The 18,715-nt window shown below is 43.9% G+C and overlaps 1 protein-coding gene across 1 annotated transcript in view; it reads left to right on the top strand.

The window, feature by feature from the left end:
• Positions 1-18,715, top strand: part of LACTB2 (lactamase beta 2) — a 160,177-nt gene that overhangs the window by 63,449 nt on the left and 78,013 nt on the right. The window contains exons 2-3 of the mRNA XM_069220326.1: positions 8,223-8,386; positions 14,284-14,410. Coding sequence (XP_069076427.1) covers positions 8,223-8,386; positions 14,284-14,410 — 291 coding nt within the window. The remainder of the gene's footprint in view (positions 1-8,222; positions 8,387-14,283; positions 14,411-18,715) is intronic.

Below are 18,715 nucleotides of genomic sequence, written 5' to 3'. Positions count from 1 at the left end.
TTATTATTTGCCACTGAAGAAATGCTCCAATTTCTTGTCCTGTAGACAGGATGTGCCATAAATGGGTTGGAGGGACAAAGGGCAAAAACAACAGAAGACATTATGGCGGTTAACTTAAACATTTTAGTGCATTCATTATTATTTGTCCCTGGGTATGTGGGTCCAGGGATGTTGAGATTCGGTTACCATGCCTCTAAGAATGGTGACAAGTGGAATTGTAGAATGAGTCACTGTAGTTCCTTCAAGAAGTCACATCCATTTCCTGAATTGCTGTTTGGCAGGAGCATAAGTTTTTGATTATAACCTTGAAAGAACTTCCTCCTAAAAGATGCATTGGCATGCTTTTTGTTGAAGATCCAAAGACATTAGGAAGGCTTGTAGCCAGAAGCTGGTGAGTGAGAAAAAAAGACTGTTAACAGCACTCACATGGCTGACTGATAAAAATGAGCTAGGATCAATAGATATCAGTATTGAAGAAAGTACAAGAGCAACTTCCCAGACCCACAAATAGATCACCCACATCTCTTATCAAAAAGGAGCAGGAGGATCTAGAGCCAGAACCCATAGGTTTGAAGCATGGAATGATAAAATCACTAGTGCTTACCATCTTGTTTTATAGAAATAGGACTAGTGCCTCTGCCCAAAGCACTCAAACAGAAATGCATTATGTTAGTCACTTATCAATCTTCAGTTATAGAAATGTCAAGGGCTGGATGCTGAGAATGTCTGTTGAGTCCACTTCTTGATTGCACAAAAAAAGGTGACTTCTCCCAATGGCCACGGTGCCACCCAGCACCGAACAGTAATGTGAAAGGTGTCACATGTCCCTGCTAGAGGGCCCTTTTAGGAGGAAAAAACACAATGTGTTAAAAACCTCCTTGGCCATCTTGTAGCTCTTGATTGAAAATGAACCCTGAAGTGTGGCCTGGTATCATACCCGCCGGGGCACAGCTTGCTTAGCTCCCGGCCCAGCCATGGATTTCCTGTGGCATCCACTACACTAGCTGCCCCAAACCCGCTCACTGCCTAGCTGGGGTGGTGGTGATCCCATTGACCCCCCATTAGTGTCTGGAGTAGGTGCTGAAGTGGTCCAGTCTTCATGAGGAGGGGAGAGTGGCTGTCAGGGCCTACACACACAGCCTGGAGTGGCTCCATGCGGAGTCCGCCAGAGGACCCAATACAGCGTCCAGAGCCTGCCACTAGGGTCACATCGGCAGCCTGTACCCTGCCACAGCAGACCACACGGCGACACTCAGACTGGATCCCAGAACCGAGGTCCTGTATCTAACGGCGATGGCCTGGCTGTGCTACGGCCAGCCCTGCAATTTGGACCAGTGGTCATAGGGAAGGTCAGGCTGCAACAAGTAGCCCAGCAGGCTAAAATGGACCAGTTTACTGCCCTGGGCACAGGGGGAGGTCCTCCCCCTGCAGCACCAGTCGGGCACCCTGCAGGGACTGCAGGGTCCAACGGAAGCCCAGATACTGGCAGGTCTCCAGTGCAGTGGGCCAGGCAAAGATTGAGGGGGGTCTCACAAGATGTTGGCCTTCTGCGAGTGAACCTCTGTAATTTGAAGGAGCGCTCCCTGGCCACGGAACAGGATGTCTCAAAGTTACAGGGGAAGGATGTCATTCATCAGGGTGAGCTGGGTGACCTCTCGGCTAGGGAGACGGGATTGTAAACTAGACCCGAAGACATGGAGGGCCACTCCCGCCGATATAATCTAAGTTTTATGGGCTTCCCAGAGGACGTTGAGGGACACAGCCCAGAGCTCTTTCTTGAATGATGGATTGAGTGGGTGATTCCCTCGGCTCAACTGTCCCCTTTCTTTGTGGTTGAGAGGGCTCATTGCGTCCTGGCTCCCATGAGAGCCCCCCCCCTCCATGGATTATGATACCAAAAATACTAAACTACAGAGACAGTGATGCCATCCTACTAGCGGTCAGACAGGGTGGAGACCCCAAATTTGAGGACTCTGATCTGTATTTTTCTGGACTACACAAGGCGAGTGCAGCAGTTGAGAATGTCTTTTGGGGTGGCAGGGTGAAACAAAAATTGAAAGCCATTGGCTTGCACTACATGCTCCTATATCTAGTGAAAATTAAAGTGATCCACGATGACCGTTTGCATTTCTTCACCACGTCTGAGGCAGTATGGGACTGGCTGGAGATTCGGGGTGACGGTCGGATCATGGTGCCAACCCCCATGGATCAGGAAAATGTACTGGAATTTGGGAGGCTCGAGAGAAGGAGGGAAGTGCAAGTGGCATGTTGGCCCTCCTCCCAAGTGGTGGTCTGCCAGGATGGAACACTGGATTTGGAACAGTGGCGATTGGAGAGAGAGGCGGCGAGGGCAGTCATGGAGGTGCTGACAGCCTCAAATGCAGAGGAAAGCACAGGGAATGTGGTGAAGTACACCCCAGAGTGGGGGTGGGGTTGAGGTTGTAATAAACTAGACAGCATATTGTGAGTAAGATGTGTTGAGGTGGGCGGATGGGTAGGATGTTCTGTGCAATGCTTCCCTCTCCCAAAGTAGATGGTTTTCTTTTTTAATTTGTTTTTCCCCCTTTTCTGGGTTTTGTCCATTAGTCATAGTGGGGTGTTCCTATTCTTTGATTGTTTTTTACTGTGCGTGTTGGGCACTGGTGCTCCTGTGTGACACGATAGCGAGACAGTTGTGTGTTCTGGATGGGCGCATGTATGACAAATGCTGAGAGTGTGCGAGTTTGGGCACCAGTTGGGAATCTAGGGTCTCGAGGGTGGGCAACAGACCTCTCTTCCACACATGAGTAGTTGTCCAGTTGACATGTATTTCTACTCATTGAGGGCAGTGGGGGATAGGGGATAGTATGAGGTGGTCACAAGTTGGGTTTACTCGGGGGTGTTTAACTAGTTCTGGTTCACCTGGAAGGAGGAGCACAAATGGGCACACCACACCTGCCAGAGGAATGGATGGGGTCGTTAGCACCACTCGGTTCCCATTATATGACAAGAGATAGGATTCCAGGTGCCCCACAATACAATACAATGTCCTGGAATGTCAGTGGGCTGGGCAGTAAGGTGAAGTGCGGCCTGGTCATGTGCTACACACGACAATTGCAGGCAGACATTGTCCTGCTCCAGGAAACACACTTGAGGGTGACTCAATGTCATTTTCTGGGTTGGAGGACCTACACAGTGCTAGCACATGCAGGGTACACATTTGGCTGAAGGGGGGGTGACGATTCTGGTTAAGAAAAAAAAAAACTTTCCTTGTGTCCTGAATGTAGATAGATCAGAGCGGACAATTTGTGGGAGTCCAGGGCCAGTGGGCAGGACATTAGTTACACTGATCAGTGTCTACTCGCCCCCTCAACTTCATCAGCCTGTCCTAGACCAATTGGCAGCCATACCTGTGGAAGCCAACTCAGCCAGTCATGGGTGAGGATTTCAGTAATGTCATGCACCTGGCGTTGGATCACTCGAGTCACCGTGGCAGGAGTCAGGCCCCTGGGGATGTTTGCACAAACCTTAGGCCTTTGTGATCTTTGGAGACAACAGCTTCCCAGAGATATGGATTACTCCTACCTTTCCAGAGTCTAAAGGGTCTTCTCCTGGATGGACCATCTGTTTGTGCCTGGGGGCGAGGAGACTGCGGACCATGAAGCAGATTACCTTGTGCGAGGATTGTCTGATCATCCCCAAATAGCTGAGTACTTGGAGACAGTGGACTTGCTGATAGTGCCCTCAGTAGACAACATGGCACTTGAGGATGACATCACCCTGGAGGAGGTCATGGCTGCCATTGCAAAGTTGAAAACAGGAAAGGCACCGGTGCCCAATGGCCTCCCGGCAGAATTCCATTAAAGGTATTCGGGTCTGCTGGTCCCCTATAAGCTTATCCTCTTTCAAGAGGTGAGACACTGTGGCGCATTGCCTCTGGATCTGCAATGTGCAGACATCGCTGTGATCCATAAATACAGTAAGCCCGTGACCGACTACAGCTCTTACCGTTCCATCTCCTTGTTAAACATCAAGATGAAAGTGCTGGTTACCATTTTGGCCTCAAGACTCCTGACGGTAATTGTCCCTTTCCTCCACAGAGACCAGTTTAGCTTCATGCCGGGCAGATCTACAAGACTTAACCTTTAGCGTTTCCATAATTGGATACTGGAGGCTGCCTATAGAGAGGACCCCCACATTATCATGGCACTGGATGCGGAAAAGGCGTTTGATGCCATCCACTAGTCCTTCCTCCACCAAACGCTCTGTAAATTCTATTTTGGTCCCTGCTTTCAACAGTGGATATCACTACTGTACTAGGCCCCCACTGCAGCAGTCCGAGTGAATGGGGGATCTCACGTCGACATTTACCACTGAGCGACGCCCCTGGAAGGGCTGCGCTCTGTCCCCCTTGTTATTTGTCCTCACTTTCGAACTACTGGTGGATTCAATTTATTAACCCCATACAGTCTGGGATTCAAAATCTCAGAAATGACAGGGTACGAGAAAAAAAAATCTCTTTGTTTGCGAATGACATTCTGCTTTGCGTCTCCGAACCCAATATCTCTATTCCTGCAATCTTTAGTACTTTTGAGTCCTACGTGGCTCACTTGGGCTACCACATTAACTAGAACAAGTCGGTGCTGTGTCACCCCTACACCCCCAAGGAGGTCGCCAGTCTCCCTCACATGCTGCAGGTTGTGACTGAAGGCTTTCAATACTTAAGCATATATGTAATGCCCCACCAAGAGCATTGATTCACTAGACACCTGGGATGTGTGATGCAGCCTTTTCAAAACTATGTGGAGAGATGGAGCACGTTGCCCCTCACCCTGTTGGGGAGGGCAGCCATATTTAAAATGATTACCCTCCCAAAACTACTGTACAAAATGCAAAACACCTTCTATCCACTCCCTGAGATAATGTGTGTTAAACCAAAGAGCGATCTGCACTCCCTGCCATGGGGTGGTGGGTATCCCAGAATAGCTCTCTCCAAGCTTCAACATATCCCTCCCAGACATTAGTGCCTACTACTGAGCAACGCTTCTGGTGGCAGTAAATTACTGGGTGTTTGCCACGCAGGACCACTCTACCTATTAGTTGGAATTTCCTCGTCACTTCTGCCATCACTTCCTGTACGGAGAGAAGGGAGTTCAGAGTCTGCCGCCAGCTACACAGGGGGCAGTGGAGGCCTGGCGGAGAGCCGCTGGCTGTATGGGTTCGGCAGGTAAGATGACATGGGCAACACCGCTTTGGGAGGGTGCATGGTTGTAGGAGATTATAAACTTAGTGGATTTGGTGCCTGGGATCTACTGGGAATTTCTCGCATAGGAGACCTCCTAGAGGGGAGTAGGCTGATGCCATTTGCATCGCTCCAACCTGATTACTCCATGCATTGTAACCAGTTAATGAAGTGCGCCTGGCTGGCAGAGGGCTTCAAAATGCTGGACTTATCTGAATTCGCCCCACTAGAGGGACAGCTGTTTTTAGAGGAGCTGTCCTCCCTTATGTATAAGATGCTCAACAACCATATGCCAGATAGACTGGCCAAACTGAGGGAAAGATGGAGCCAGGAAGTGGGAGATTTGGAGGATGTAATTTCAGAGGCAGCCCTGATGCACCTGAGGGAGGTGGCAATAAAATCCCACCTGTGCCTGATTCAGTTCCAAATTCTTAATTGAGTAAATTATAAAAGGGACCGATAATATAGTATGGGATGGGGGAGCTCCCAGGACTATCTTCCTTGTAGGGAAGCAGGGGGGTGTTATATTCACACGTTGTGGAATTGCCCGGACACCCAGAGATACTAGTCACAGGTGGTGAGAGAGCTTGGACAGGCAGTGGATGAAACTCTTCCTCTTTACCATAATATATCCTGTTTACCAGGTGATGTTGATGTTACCAGGGCACTGCTTCTCTTTTTTAATTTGGTACTGGTGGTGGGCAAGCATGATGTAGCACGATATTGGGGGGCTTCAGAATCGCAATCATTTCAGGAATGGAGGAGGGGGATGGATCTATATATGGCAGCTGAGAGTCATGTATAAAGTCAAGCGATGCTTGTGCAAATTTCAGAAGGTTTGAGGGGTAAATCAAGCGCTACGGCTTGACTCTTCCATCGGGAAATGTGACTCACTTGGCATGAATAAATTGTTGTACTACATGTGGGGACATTGCTGTCATTGTTTTAGTCTTTTACTACTAGCTATGGAACTCTCATGTTACCACCTGCTATACTTAAGTGGGTGGGTGTGTGATGGCCTCCTTCATAGTTCATTGTTTCCTGTTGGGTGCATATTAACTCTTTTATACATTGTTTGTTGCATTATCCATGAAAAGAGAAAACCTAAAAAAGATATTTAAAAAAGAAAAGAAAATGAACACTGAAGTGTTCTGCAAGGCTCCAAACTACCCTTAGTATTTGGATTCAATCCAGAAGTAAAATCCAGTAGCGGTTGCAACTGCCTGTATCCAAACGCAGAGGGCAAAAGTAGTAGTAAGAGGTGACTTATCTGTGAAAATTCAGTGAACAAGTGCATTCCAGTACATTGTCCTCTTGCAATTGCCCTCCTTTATCCATGCTTCAAACAGGAGCTGAAATCACAGGAAAAGACATGTTTGATCGGAAACCTAAGAAATCATCCTATGCGCAGACCACCATTTAGGAAAGGGATGTTTATAAAGTTTGTCCAGACCCCTGTCATTTTATTCATGGCATTGTTTTGGCAAGAAAAGAAGCCCTTTGCGCCACGCTAAGTTACCCAGAGCTGCTGGCGCCCTTAATGTTCTGTGCTCCGAGTGACTAGCGGACCACCTCTGTGTGTGACCATGAGCAAAGAGATGTCAGAACAGTCCAGCTAGTAAAGATGCTCAACCATGAGCTGCATGCAGCATCCTACATACTGCTGTGGGGCAGCGCATGTGGACCGATCTTTTATCCTCTGGATGCAAGGAATCTCTGGCAAGGTCCTAGTACTGCTGTCAGCACTGCTCTCTGCATATATCTCAGCCCAGACGTATCAAGAGATAAAGTCATGTTGTAAAGCCATTTTAGTAATGTCTCTAGTCAAGTTATTTTAGCAACTAGGCATGCCTCTTGTGCCTTTAGCCCAGTTACATTTTATTCTGCTTCATTTTTATTATTTAAGCATAGGCCACATTCATGGTGCTGTTTTATTTTCTTTATCTAGTTGGTCTTTCGTCTAGTAAAGCATTTTGTTTCTTAACAAGACATTATTTTCACTTTATGCTTCCCTCAAGGCTGCATTGAGACAGGGTTGCCGACAAAGTGGTTCACTGCGTCTCCGACATTCACAGAAACATTCTTGCGTGGGGACGTTTTCTCAGACCTCAGCTGTTTTATTATAAAAATACTTCCCTGTCCCATGCACATTAGAGGGAGATTCCAGCCAGATGACCATGACTGAATGCTGATTGACTTTGCTACAGCTGATTGCTGAGACTACCAGTTCCCCGGCCTACATGGGGATGGTGTCTCTATAGACAACAAGCTTCCATGCTCCGGTATGGGGGATGATGTCTTCCCAGGGGGTGGGAGGTGGGGGGATGGGAATCACGAAGAGCCGATTAGGGCTTATCATGCTGTGCTCTAACATAGCTTAGGTGGAAACCACATATATTATACATAGTGATAGTATGGTGGGACTTTTTACCATTTTGCTTCTAGAGTGTTTCATCATTCTAATTATTGCAATTCATGCCATTTTATCTAAGATGCAGTGGTTTCAATAAATCATATTGAACCATTTTCTGCCTCTGTTTGTCTTTGCACGTGTGAGACTGATGTTAGTGAGAGAAAAGGATAAGGTCTGATACACCACGATTTCCCTAAGAAGTCATTAGGTCATGCACCCGGTTGTCACAAATCATCCCTGATTTTGGGCAGAGGTGAGGCGCTGCTAGTTGGCTGAAAATGGATTAGACCGACAGTTGTCGCATGGTGTGAGATTGGAGTCAGTTCCTCACAATTCAGGTGATGCTGCCGCCCGAATCCAGCAGCCTCGTTAGGATAATGAGGACCTACAGGACAGGAAGCATTGTAAGTAGTACGCTATGACACCTTAAATACAGTCAGTAAACCCCATAAAGCACAAGGCATTCAGATTGGCCTTGGACGATGCCTGTATGTTTCGTTTAATGGTATTGCGATATCTGTCAAAGCAGATGATTGAATGTTTAGTGTTAAAATATATTTTAATGTCATTTTATCTTCATTTATTTAGAAGAATTTTGATTGACACTGGAGAGCCCTCTGTACCAGAATACATCAGCTGTTTAAAACAAGCATTGATCCAGTTCAACACCGCAATCCAGGAAATCATTGTGACTCACTGGCACTTTGACCACACTGGAGGAATATCAGATATCTATAAGAACATCAAGAGTGGTAGGTATAAAATTATAATTTTGTTTACAATAACTCTAAATATTAAGAAAGCAGTAGCTAACTTTTCTGACTATTGGAACAGAAAAGCAGTGGGGCTGTACCAATGGACATCAGATAGTTTCAATTGACTATCTTGGCTTGAAGAGATCTCCACTTCTTTGTCATGTTGGCACCCCCTTTAGAATATTAATGTGTCCCGTTTGTGAACTGACTATGCTATTTATTCAAACCAATCTCACTTTTTAAATGTGTTCACCTATCTTCCCAAAGCCTTTCAAGCATAACACATTTTTTTACATCCTTGCCGATACTAACTTTTCTGTCCCAGCTGCCCTGTTGCTGTCTCCCCTGAAAGAGCAAAGTGCCTAACTGGCTACCTCCTTCTACTTGGCCTCAAGTGGCAAGGCCCTTTGTATTTTGACAGTTGAAATGGTTGTCTTCAGCAGGCTCCCTGATGCCCAGCATGCACACTGCCCTTATCTACCAATCTCACTCCTTTTTACAGACACTCACTGGAGGGGAACATGTTCATAAGTTAATTTAAAACATGATGTCCACTATACCCCAAATATAAATCTGATGTGTGCCAAAAAGTAGGCTACCAGCCATGCAGCATGTAACAAAACCAGACAAGGACATCTCGCCATGGCTAAAAGATGCTCGGCTACAGAACCCTCCCTCCCTAAAAGAGAGGTCATAAGAACACTATGCGCAATGAAGGAATCAGTTGTACATCTGACTGCTTCAGAAAAAAATTGTCAGCCAGCCAGAACTTCAGTTCTCTATCAGAACAATAGGGCCAATCTGTAGTTCTAACAATCCAGAAGATTATTTTCCTACACTGCAACTTTGCTGTTTATCACCCCCAGTGAGTTTTTGCTCACTCTTGGTGACATAACAGATCAGTGTAATATAAATAATAGAGGATTTACAGTGAAAATCCTAATTTTTGTATGTAGATAACTATTTAAAATTGATTGGTGCATTCTTTACTGCTTTTTGCTAATGCGCCCAGTAAAGATCTTTACTGGCTGTTGCGTAGGCAGTGTTGCCATTAGGATGCCATGAGTGGGGAAGCAGGAGATGATTACACTCAGGCAAGAATCACTGCCGTTGTACCAACTGCATTCAGTCCGTCAAACTCATATAATTAAAACTATTTACAAAAAAATTATTAACTAAAAAGGTTTCACATTCGAAAACAATAATGTTGATTGTCTTGAAATCTATTTATAAATAGAAGCATTTTTCATATATGTATTTACATCTTTGATACAATTAAAATAAAAGTAATGGTGAGAAAAGAGCTCTCAGAGTGACAGGAAGAAGATTGTGCCTTGTACCTAAAGTTCCAGTATCAAAACATTCAGATGCTAGGCAAGAACCTACTAGAAATACATCTTAGCAGCCATCCTTCATTGAATCATAAACCGAGTCTTCAAAAAACTGTCTGAAAAGGTTCTATATGTTTGTAAAGCAGATAACTAACCCTTCCACCAAATCTGAAATTACTGACTCGGTTATAAAATGTAATACATTTGGTCAGCTTTACAAAAAAAAAATACTTTTGATCATTCCCTAAAATAGTCCAATAACAAACTGAAATCTCGCCCATTTATTCAAAAATCCTCTAATACTTATAAATAGGCATTAACAAGAGCTCAAACTCCAAGTTGCTCAATCGATTTCCAAAGTAAGACCTTTTAATCAGTTGACTGATCTTGTTATGGAAATCTTTGGGGTGGCCACCTTTGAAAAGGGTAGCAAAAGCCAATGGAGGCAGTTCTGCCAAGAACATCACTAATGCATAGAGAGATGTAGGAATCATCCCAAATTCTAAATAAAAAAGGCACAATAAATGCGTGTATTTATTGACTAGTCGCCTTCTGATGTAGCTAGGTAACATTTTGAAACAAATTCTAGCTAGAGTGGAATTCTGAACAGATAATGATAATAAAATGGTTATAATTTCATGCAAGATATGTTTCAGGTTTGGTGACTGAGCCCCTGAACAAGATTGCAGAATGGATACTACCACATATACTACCAATATAAAACATTAACCATTGAAAAAAAGGGTCTGTTTTCCATCAGATTATTATTATTTGCCACTCTGGCGGCTTTCATACTATGGTGCCTTGTGCCTTGTCCTTTTCTAGAGCTTCAGATTACTTCATCATGACAATGAAGCCCATCTCTGGTAAGATGAAAGTGGAAAGCAGCGTGCAACAGGGCTTCATCCTGACGCCAGTTCAATGGATTATATGTGATGTTTGCACCCCCCGAATCATCTTGAACTGGATGTCCGTATCTCAGTAATCTTCTAGTTTCCCCTCATTCTTTATACAGACAATGCCGGCTTATGCCACTCACATAAAATGCTCCAAAATCTCTCTTTGCTGCCTCGGAACCTTATGCAAATTAAAGTATCTTGTCATAAATGTACAGAAATTCAAAGTAAAGGTGTTTCATCCAAGGCAAAATTGAGAGTTGCCCTTCTATATTAATGGCACAGAACTGGACATAGTTAACAAATTGGACTTCATGAAAAATATAGATAGTTGGGGCTTCCAGATTCAGAAGAGCAAGCAGTTGTGGCTTGCGTGACGCAGAAGAGGCTGGGCGGTGCGGGGGGAGAGAGGGAGGGGATTAACAGGGAGGGAGAGGATTCAATTAAAAATAAGTTTACAAAACACTTACCTGTGCCGCCACCTTCACGACTGCGCTGCTCCTCTTCTCTTCTCTGCTGACAGCATGCAGGCACAGGCTCTCAGCCTGCCCTGCCCCAATCACGACGCTGCTCAGAGCAACATCTGGATTGGCTGGGAGCGCCTAGCCAGGGCGCTCCCAGCAGACTGAGACCCTGAGCTGTAGAGAGCTCTGGGCGCATGTGTGTTTGGCCAGCCCGAGATGGCTGACCAAACATACATGCGCTATGAGGGGGAGTCTATGGCCCCACCCCTTTCCCCAAAAATGATAAAAGTAAAGTTTATTCTCGTTTTGGGGACAAGGTTTGCAGCTACCGCTGCTGGCTCGGGGGGAAGGGAGTGACGCTCCTCCACCCTTATGGAGAAGCCACCCCTTAGACCAAGCAGCCTGAAAGAATATAGTTCTGTAGTGACCTACTTTAATCGAAAGTCTGGTGGGATTTCCCTTTCTGCTGTACTTAATGTTTTTCAGGGTTAGGCACTATTTGTTAACTTGTATGGTGCAGCAGTTTGGGACCATTTCAGTGTTAATAGGCTCATCACAGTGGAAAATGCCTTTTCACATTAATTCCTTCAACTTCTTATTGGAACACCAATTCTAGCCTTATGATTTGAGGTCAGTTTTTCTTCTTCCAAACTCCAGCATGCCCTACACCCATTTTATTGTGCGCTCTTCTTCAAATCATTTCTGAAGCTTACATCTTCAGGTCAACACTGAAGGATATTCTAAAAAATGACAGTTTGTTATCCTTAACATAGTTTCCCATATCAAAGTGGGAACAAGCATTAGTCTTATTTAGTTATGCAATAAACTTAGCAAGTTGAAAATGTAGTGCAACCACATGCCCGCATATTGTGTAGTAACGGAAAGTTTGTAGTAGTCAGAACTCTTATCTCAGTTTGATAAATTCTCATCTCAGTTTTATCTATGTGTAAGTCAGGTAGAGGGTTTTTAGTAAATGATGGTAAAAATCACACATTATTCACTGTTATTCATATGCCCCATATGATGACCAATTGTGTACATTCGTTTTACACATTTTTGTTGTTATTACTGTGCCACAAGAGCCAAGTGGATTACACCACTGACGAAACACAACTATCTTAGCACTTCTCTGAAAAGATTATAAAAACATGGGCATGGAGGACTGGCTAAGGCAGATCCTGAAACCCTGACAATTATATGCACCGTGGACCACTATGATTACTTCCTTAATGACCACCTATATATTTTTTTGTTCTAACACAGTGAAGATTTGTGGATGGTAGGTGTACTAAAGAAATCTTTAAATGTCATTCCAGTGCTATCCCTCTATATTACTGGTAGGTAATGTGGCTAAACAATTTCAGAGCAATCAAAAATCGAACTGTTCCAACTTGCTTTCAGAGTTACATGCATTTGATCTTCATTGATAGTCATAACACTTGAATAATTCCCTGCTTCATGGGTGGACTCCAAACACCTTTCTGTATAGTTTGTTCTTCGGTGTAACATTGCAAATTGCATTTCTCCATGAGTTCATGTATAATTATATATAGTGGAAGTCTATCAGTTGCCACTCCTTTCTTAAATGTCCATACTATTACTTTAAAATGTCAATTTAGACTTGAATTGCTGCATTTGACGTTCAAACCCCCTTTAATAGATTGTGTACATAAAAGTAAAAATGCAGCCTAATAGGCTTACATTAAGAAAAGAGAAAAAATAGGCCTGTCCTTTACAAAGAGAAAAAAGAGGCATGTCTCTTAGTGCTCCCGTTCCCACAATCCTTTGTACTAGCATTTGCCACCCAAGCCAATTCTTTTTTCACGGATGTCAGTAAAAAGAGTATATGGATAACTTATACTGCCCAAAAATAACCACTACATACATGTTGCAGTATAATGCAGTCAAAGGCACAAGTGATCAATGAGTTTACAACCCCATTGTTCCCAGGGCCATTAAAGTGCACGTTCAAGTTGTAAAGAAAGATTGATATAATTCATCCTGTGGGGAAGAATCTTGAAGCTGACTTAAAATGATTTGGAAAGGACAGAATGTCTTTATGGCCAGACCAAGTAACTGGTTGGTATATAAGATCTGACGTAAACTCATCTTAGAGAAAGAGTGACTACCTTTTATATGAAACAGAACGCCATTCATATGGGTGCTATATAGATTAATGGACTAACATCTCACTCCCTTTTTAATTGTGTAAGTTTCATAACACAAATTCAGCCTGTTTATGATTGTGCCATGACTTCGGGAAAGCAGAGGTATTTTCCATGGTAGGGTCACAATATTAAAGAACTCTACAGATTTTACTTCTGTATGTAAAATGAAAGGTCTTCTTCATTCCTGATTAATCAATCATAATTATGCACTTGCACATACCATGGTCATTTGTCACACCTTGATGCATACGATGAGTGCAGCACCCGCTCCCTTTGGGAGGTGCTCATTCCTGAAGTCCCAGAATGTGTACACAAAAATGATGGTGCACTGAACTTCTAGAGCAGGCTTTAAACATCAATTGCATACGCAGAATAAAGGAGGTGTGCCTTTTATTTCAACAGCATTCAAAATGGTAAAGTAAGGCATAAACAACGTAATCTTCTGTAACGTTCTGCCACCAGGTTCTGGCTTATGCCCTCGCCATAGCTTCCTCCATGGTACAAACTCGCCGTTCTTGATTTAATTTAGTAATATACTATAATTATCTAGTTAAGAGAAAATGCCACTGATGACCATCAAGGTAGTTCTTATAACTTTGGCTTAGCATGTTCGAGATTGCACATTCTACTGTAATATTAGAATGTTCTGCTCTCAAGTGATTGGCTCTGGGAATCAGTCACGTGTAAATGTGATGAGGTTTTAACTCTGTTCTTCTGAATGCAGGACATATATAGCATTGATAATGCATTTAAAAGGGTTCTTTTCCACAGCTGAACTGAGATTGTGTGAAAGGTGGATTTTTTCTTAAAGGAGCTACAGGCATTTTGATTCATCATTGAAAGTTATCTTCATAAATATTAGTAGTACATTTGGCACTTGTACCTATGAGCCTGTTTTAGCACCTAACGGTAAACATAAATGAGTGAGCCAGAAGGCGCCGAAAAAACGAATCTGTACCATAAATTAAAAATGTTTGTGTAATCCCTGAACAAAGATATCACATATCATTGACAATCGTGTTGCTTCTTTTGCAGATTTCAAGTATAATATCAGTAAACTACCACGCAGCCCCTATCGTGAAGAATCTATCGGACAAGGCGAAGAAAGATACACTTACCTCAAAGATGGCGACCTGATAAAGACTGACGGGGCCACCCTCAGGTATCAAATCATGCTGCTTTCGCTTACCCAGACAGCATTTCTGAGCTTTAAACTAAGCAACACATTTTTGGGTGATCGAATTATGACTAAGGCCCTCATCCTGACCTTGGCGGGCGGCGGAGGCCGCCCGCCAAAGTCCCGCCGTCAGGTTACCGTTCCGCGGTCGAAAGACCGCGGCGGTAATTCTGACATTCCCGCTGGGCTGGCGGGCGGCCGCCTTCAGGCCGCCCGCCAGCCCAGCGGGAAAGAGGCTTCCACGATGAAGCCGGCTCGGAATCGAGCCGGCGGAGTGGAAGCTGTGCGACGGGTGCAGTTGCACCCGTCGCGTATTTCACTGTCTGCACAGCAGACAGTGAAATACATTTAGGGGCCCTCTTATGGGGGCCCCTGCAGTGCCCATGCCAGTGGCATGGGCACTGCAGGGGCCCCCAGGGGCCCCGCGACCCCCCCTACCGCCATCTGGTTCCCGGCGGGCGGACCGCCGGGAACTGGATCGCGGTAGGGGGGTCGGAATCCCCTCGGCGGCGCAGCAAGCTGCGCCGCCTTGGAGGATTCCAAGGGGCAGCGGAAAACCGGCGGGAGACCGCCGGTTTTCCTGCACTGACCGCGGCCAAAGCGCCGTGGTCAGAATGCCCTGCGGGGCACCGCCGGTCTGTCGGCGGTGCTCCCGCCGACCCTGGCCCCGGCGGTCTGAGACCGCCGGGGTTAGAATCACCCCCTAAATGTGGACGAGCAAGATTGTAGCGGGGCTGTCTCATTACCAGCATGAGATGTTTAATAAACATTGCATGAGGGATAAGGATTCAGAGTGCAGTAGACATACAAAAGATAATAAAGCGATTAAAATCCAAAGCTAGGTGTCTCTCCAGGAAGTCACACATAAGGAATCCAAATAGCTACGTACTAATAATTGTGCACTTACAGTTGCATCTAACTAGCCATACCATTATTTAAATCCACTCAATGGTTTTTAAACAATTGTGTGTGTTCTTGAAAAAAAGTGTATGAACCAGGCCCGGTTGTAGTGGGTGGGCCAGGCTCACCCAAACATTACCTCTGGCCCTCGCAGTCAGCATACGAGCCCTTGGAGAACGCACCTGAGAATTGCTCTCTCTGTGCGGACGGCCAAACCTTCTGATGGTTTTTCACGTTATTTACATTAATAATCAGTCAGGAACAGGGTTGCCACCTTTCCAAAAGAAAGATACTGGCCATTTGTCTTGGTTTTAAGAGTGTGCAAAGGCCTGGACATGATACTAAATAGGACTATGAATAAAATCAAATGCATTAATTTGTAACATGACTCTTCTGTCTGTATATGCTTTACTTATTAGTCAGGAACCTTTGCAGCTTTAGAACACACTTAAAAGTGTTTTCTATTGATATTTGCTGTTTGAAATATATACTGATAATGGCTAAAAATGCCGGCTTTAGATGATTTTGCTTATTTTTGTACCGGCTGCTACATTAATATACTGGTGGTGCCGGAAGAAAACTGGCCAGGAGGCAACACTAGTCAGGTCATTAAGGAACCTCTACAACACATTTTAAAGTGCATTGTTTTCATAAATACTGTACCTCTAGAACACATTTGAAAGTGCATTGTTAGGTTGAGCATAGCAGCATGCAAGTGCTGCTTTTCTGACGTGTTGGTATGTATCTGGGCTGTTAACCACACTCACAGCACACCCATCACTATCACTCGTTCCTGGCCTTGCTCTTCAAAAATCCTTTATTTTTGTTGGTAAATGCTTAACGTTTGTACCTCCTTGGGGCGGTTTAGCCACTGCCTTGGACTTCGCCCCTGTTACATGGCTAATTGCACTTTTGCCGATATGTTTGACTGCGAGCAAACTTCTTTTTCCTTTTGTGTGCTGCTTCACGCCGATGCCGTGGCACTTTGAATCGGTTCGCTTATGTAAAACTGTATTACTTTTCATTTTCAATTTATGTGGCAAGAAAAGTCCGGTTAGGACTTTACAACGCTAATAGCTCTAACTCGAGCAAATGTGAGACCCTTTGTATTGCAAATTAATGTTTTTATAAATACTGTTTAAAGTATGCACTGTAAAGGGGGAAGAATGCTGGCTTGGGTGATTTTTTTTCTATTTTTGTACTGGCTGAGACATTACAATAATCAAGTTGGAAGAAAATGGGCCTGTGGCAACCCTAGTTCGTGCCAGATGCTAGCTATGGTTGGGCGGTGTATATTGGGGAAGTGGGGGCAGGGAGTTACCTGCCAATGATGTACCAGGCGCAGTGGCACAAGAATTGTGAGCATCTTTCTGAACCTCCATGATGTCTGTTTCTGCATGGGGCGTCTGAGAGTGTTTTTGTATTTTGGTCTGAGTATGATGCTCACAGTAATATATTGGAGGGTGGGGCATATATTATACTAATCAGATAGTGGCAGTGCATTCCTCATTCGATGAGCAGCCATGAGGGAATCATAAATGTCTGATCACTATCTAAGAGCAAATGTGGAATTACAGTGCCTACTTTGAGTATGTGTGTCTGTTCTCAGATTGATGCTGTGGTAAACTAAATAACCAGTGTATCTCATTTACTATAGTGTGCTGGACTGAATTTATTCTCACCAGCACAGCAGGATTACAAATGTGAGCATTTCATATTCTGATATCTTGTTGCAGTACATTTCACAATCCCAGGTTATAGTTAAAGCCACTGAAATTATGTAATTTTGCTGCAGTGGTGTTTTTCACATAATTATGGAGTTGCCACATTTGCCATATAATCCATCATCTGCCTCATAATCTGCAGATTTAATAAAATGTTTGTTGCTCAAACTGATCAAAGATTACAAAAATGCTGCACCTGGTGGTGTCACACAGTTGAATGCCCGTCTCAAGGGTTAATTTGTCACCTTTCTGCTGCTTATTGCTCTTCTTGGTTCTTGTACTAATGAGGTACAACCTATGCTCAGACAGTGTTAACAAGTGTAAAAAAATTGACAAAATAATGTGCCACGTAACGCCACATAATTTGCCATTAATTGCTGCACAATTTATTTAACCCTGCCACATAATTTGATCCTCTCCTGCGCAATAATTTCAGTGGCCTTGGTTATAGTGTTCTTACTGTTTGTCTAACCACATCTACTCGCAATGCGACTGATCATTATACAGTTCAATAAACGGCTACCATGGGTTATCTAATGTGGTAATATGTTCACAAAGTGGCATTAATGCTAATTATTCCAACTTACCTCAGAGCTAAATAATTATCTAACAAGTATACTTTAAAATTGACATCTCTAAAGTCTTGCCACAAACAAAATATGATCTTTAGCTAAATGGATTGTCACTGTGTAACTCGCAGCATATACTTTATACCACTGTATTAAAACCAAACATACAATTTTTAAGACAACATTTCTTCTATTTGGTCACATTTCCTAAATAACATTTGTTTCCATTTTACATTTCACAGCATAGGACTAACTTTGATTAGGCGCTATGTTACAATGAGACTTAACACAGCTGATGATCCATGCACAGGAGCTGCAGAGCGTATGGTCCCTCACCCTTCAGGGCCGGAAGCTGCATCACATACACATTTAGAAAATAGATGCTGTCTGTTTTCCTCTATTCTGCATCCATAATACATGGCGGGCACAGGGGTAAAGTGATTCCCTCATTTTCATGGGGCCATGCCTCCTTGCAAATGAGGGAATGTTCTCTGAAGATAAGGTTGGTACTGCAAGTGCACCAGAGTTATCAGCTTAACCGAAGGGCCTGCACAAGTGTCTGCATATGTGCTTCACTATATAGTATAGCATAGGATTAACTTTTGGGAGCATCAGGTTAAATAGGCCTGGCACATCATTAAATACTTGAATATTCAATGAGAGCAGAGCGTATGGCTTTTTAGCAAATGTATTAGAAAAACCTGCTTTGAAATGCACTATTGGTCCAATTTTTTCAAAATGTTCATTGGTGGAGACCTTGCAAACCCTTTCTAGAAGATGTCAGGCTCACTCGCTTCACTCTGTACAATTGAGGGCAAGTATTACAGCCCATCACTTTAAAAAGCGACTCCAGGAAAACCAGCCAAACAGTGTCTTCATGAACACAGGTCACTTTTTGCAGTTTCCACTGGGACTGCGATATTAAACATTAGATCCTATCATATTAATAAATTCAGCTGTTCAATGTGCACTCCACTGTTCTGATTTAATAAAAAAAAATAAACTAAAAAACATACGTTTGAAACAACTTGTTGCAATGTTTCATTATTGTGAATAATGTGCTACTGTATCATCTTCCAATGAACACGATTTTTCAT

The sequence above is a fragment of the Pleurodeles waltl genome, chromosome 2_2 (assembly GCF_031143425.1).
Source record: "Pleurodeles waltl isolate 20211129_DDA chromosome 2_2, aPleWal1.hap1.20221129, whole genome shotgun sequence".
In the NCBI taxonomy this organism is placed as follows: Eukaryota; Metazoa; Chordata; class Amphibia; order Caudata; family Salamandridae; genus Pleurodeles; species Pleurodeles waltl.
Note: the sequence above shows the minus strand (reverse complement) of the source record. Positions and strands in the feature narration are given on the sequence as shown.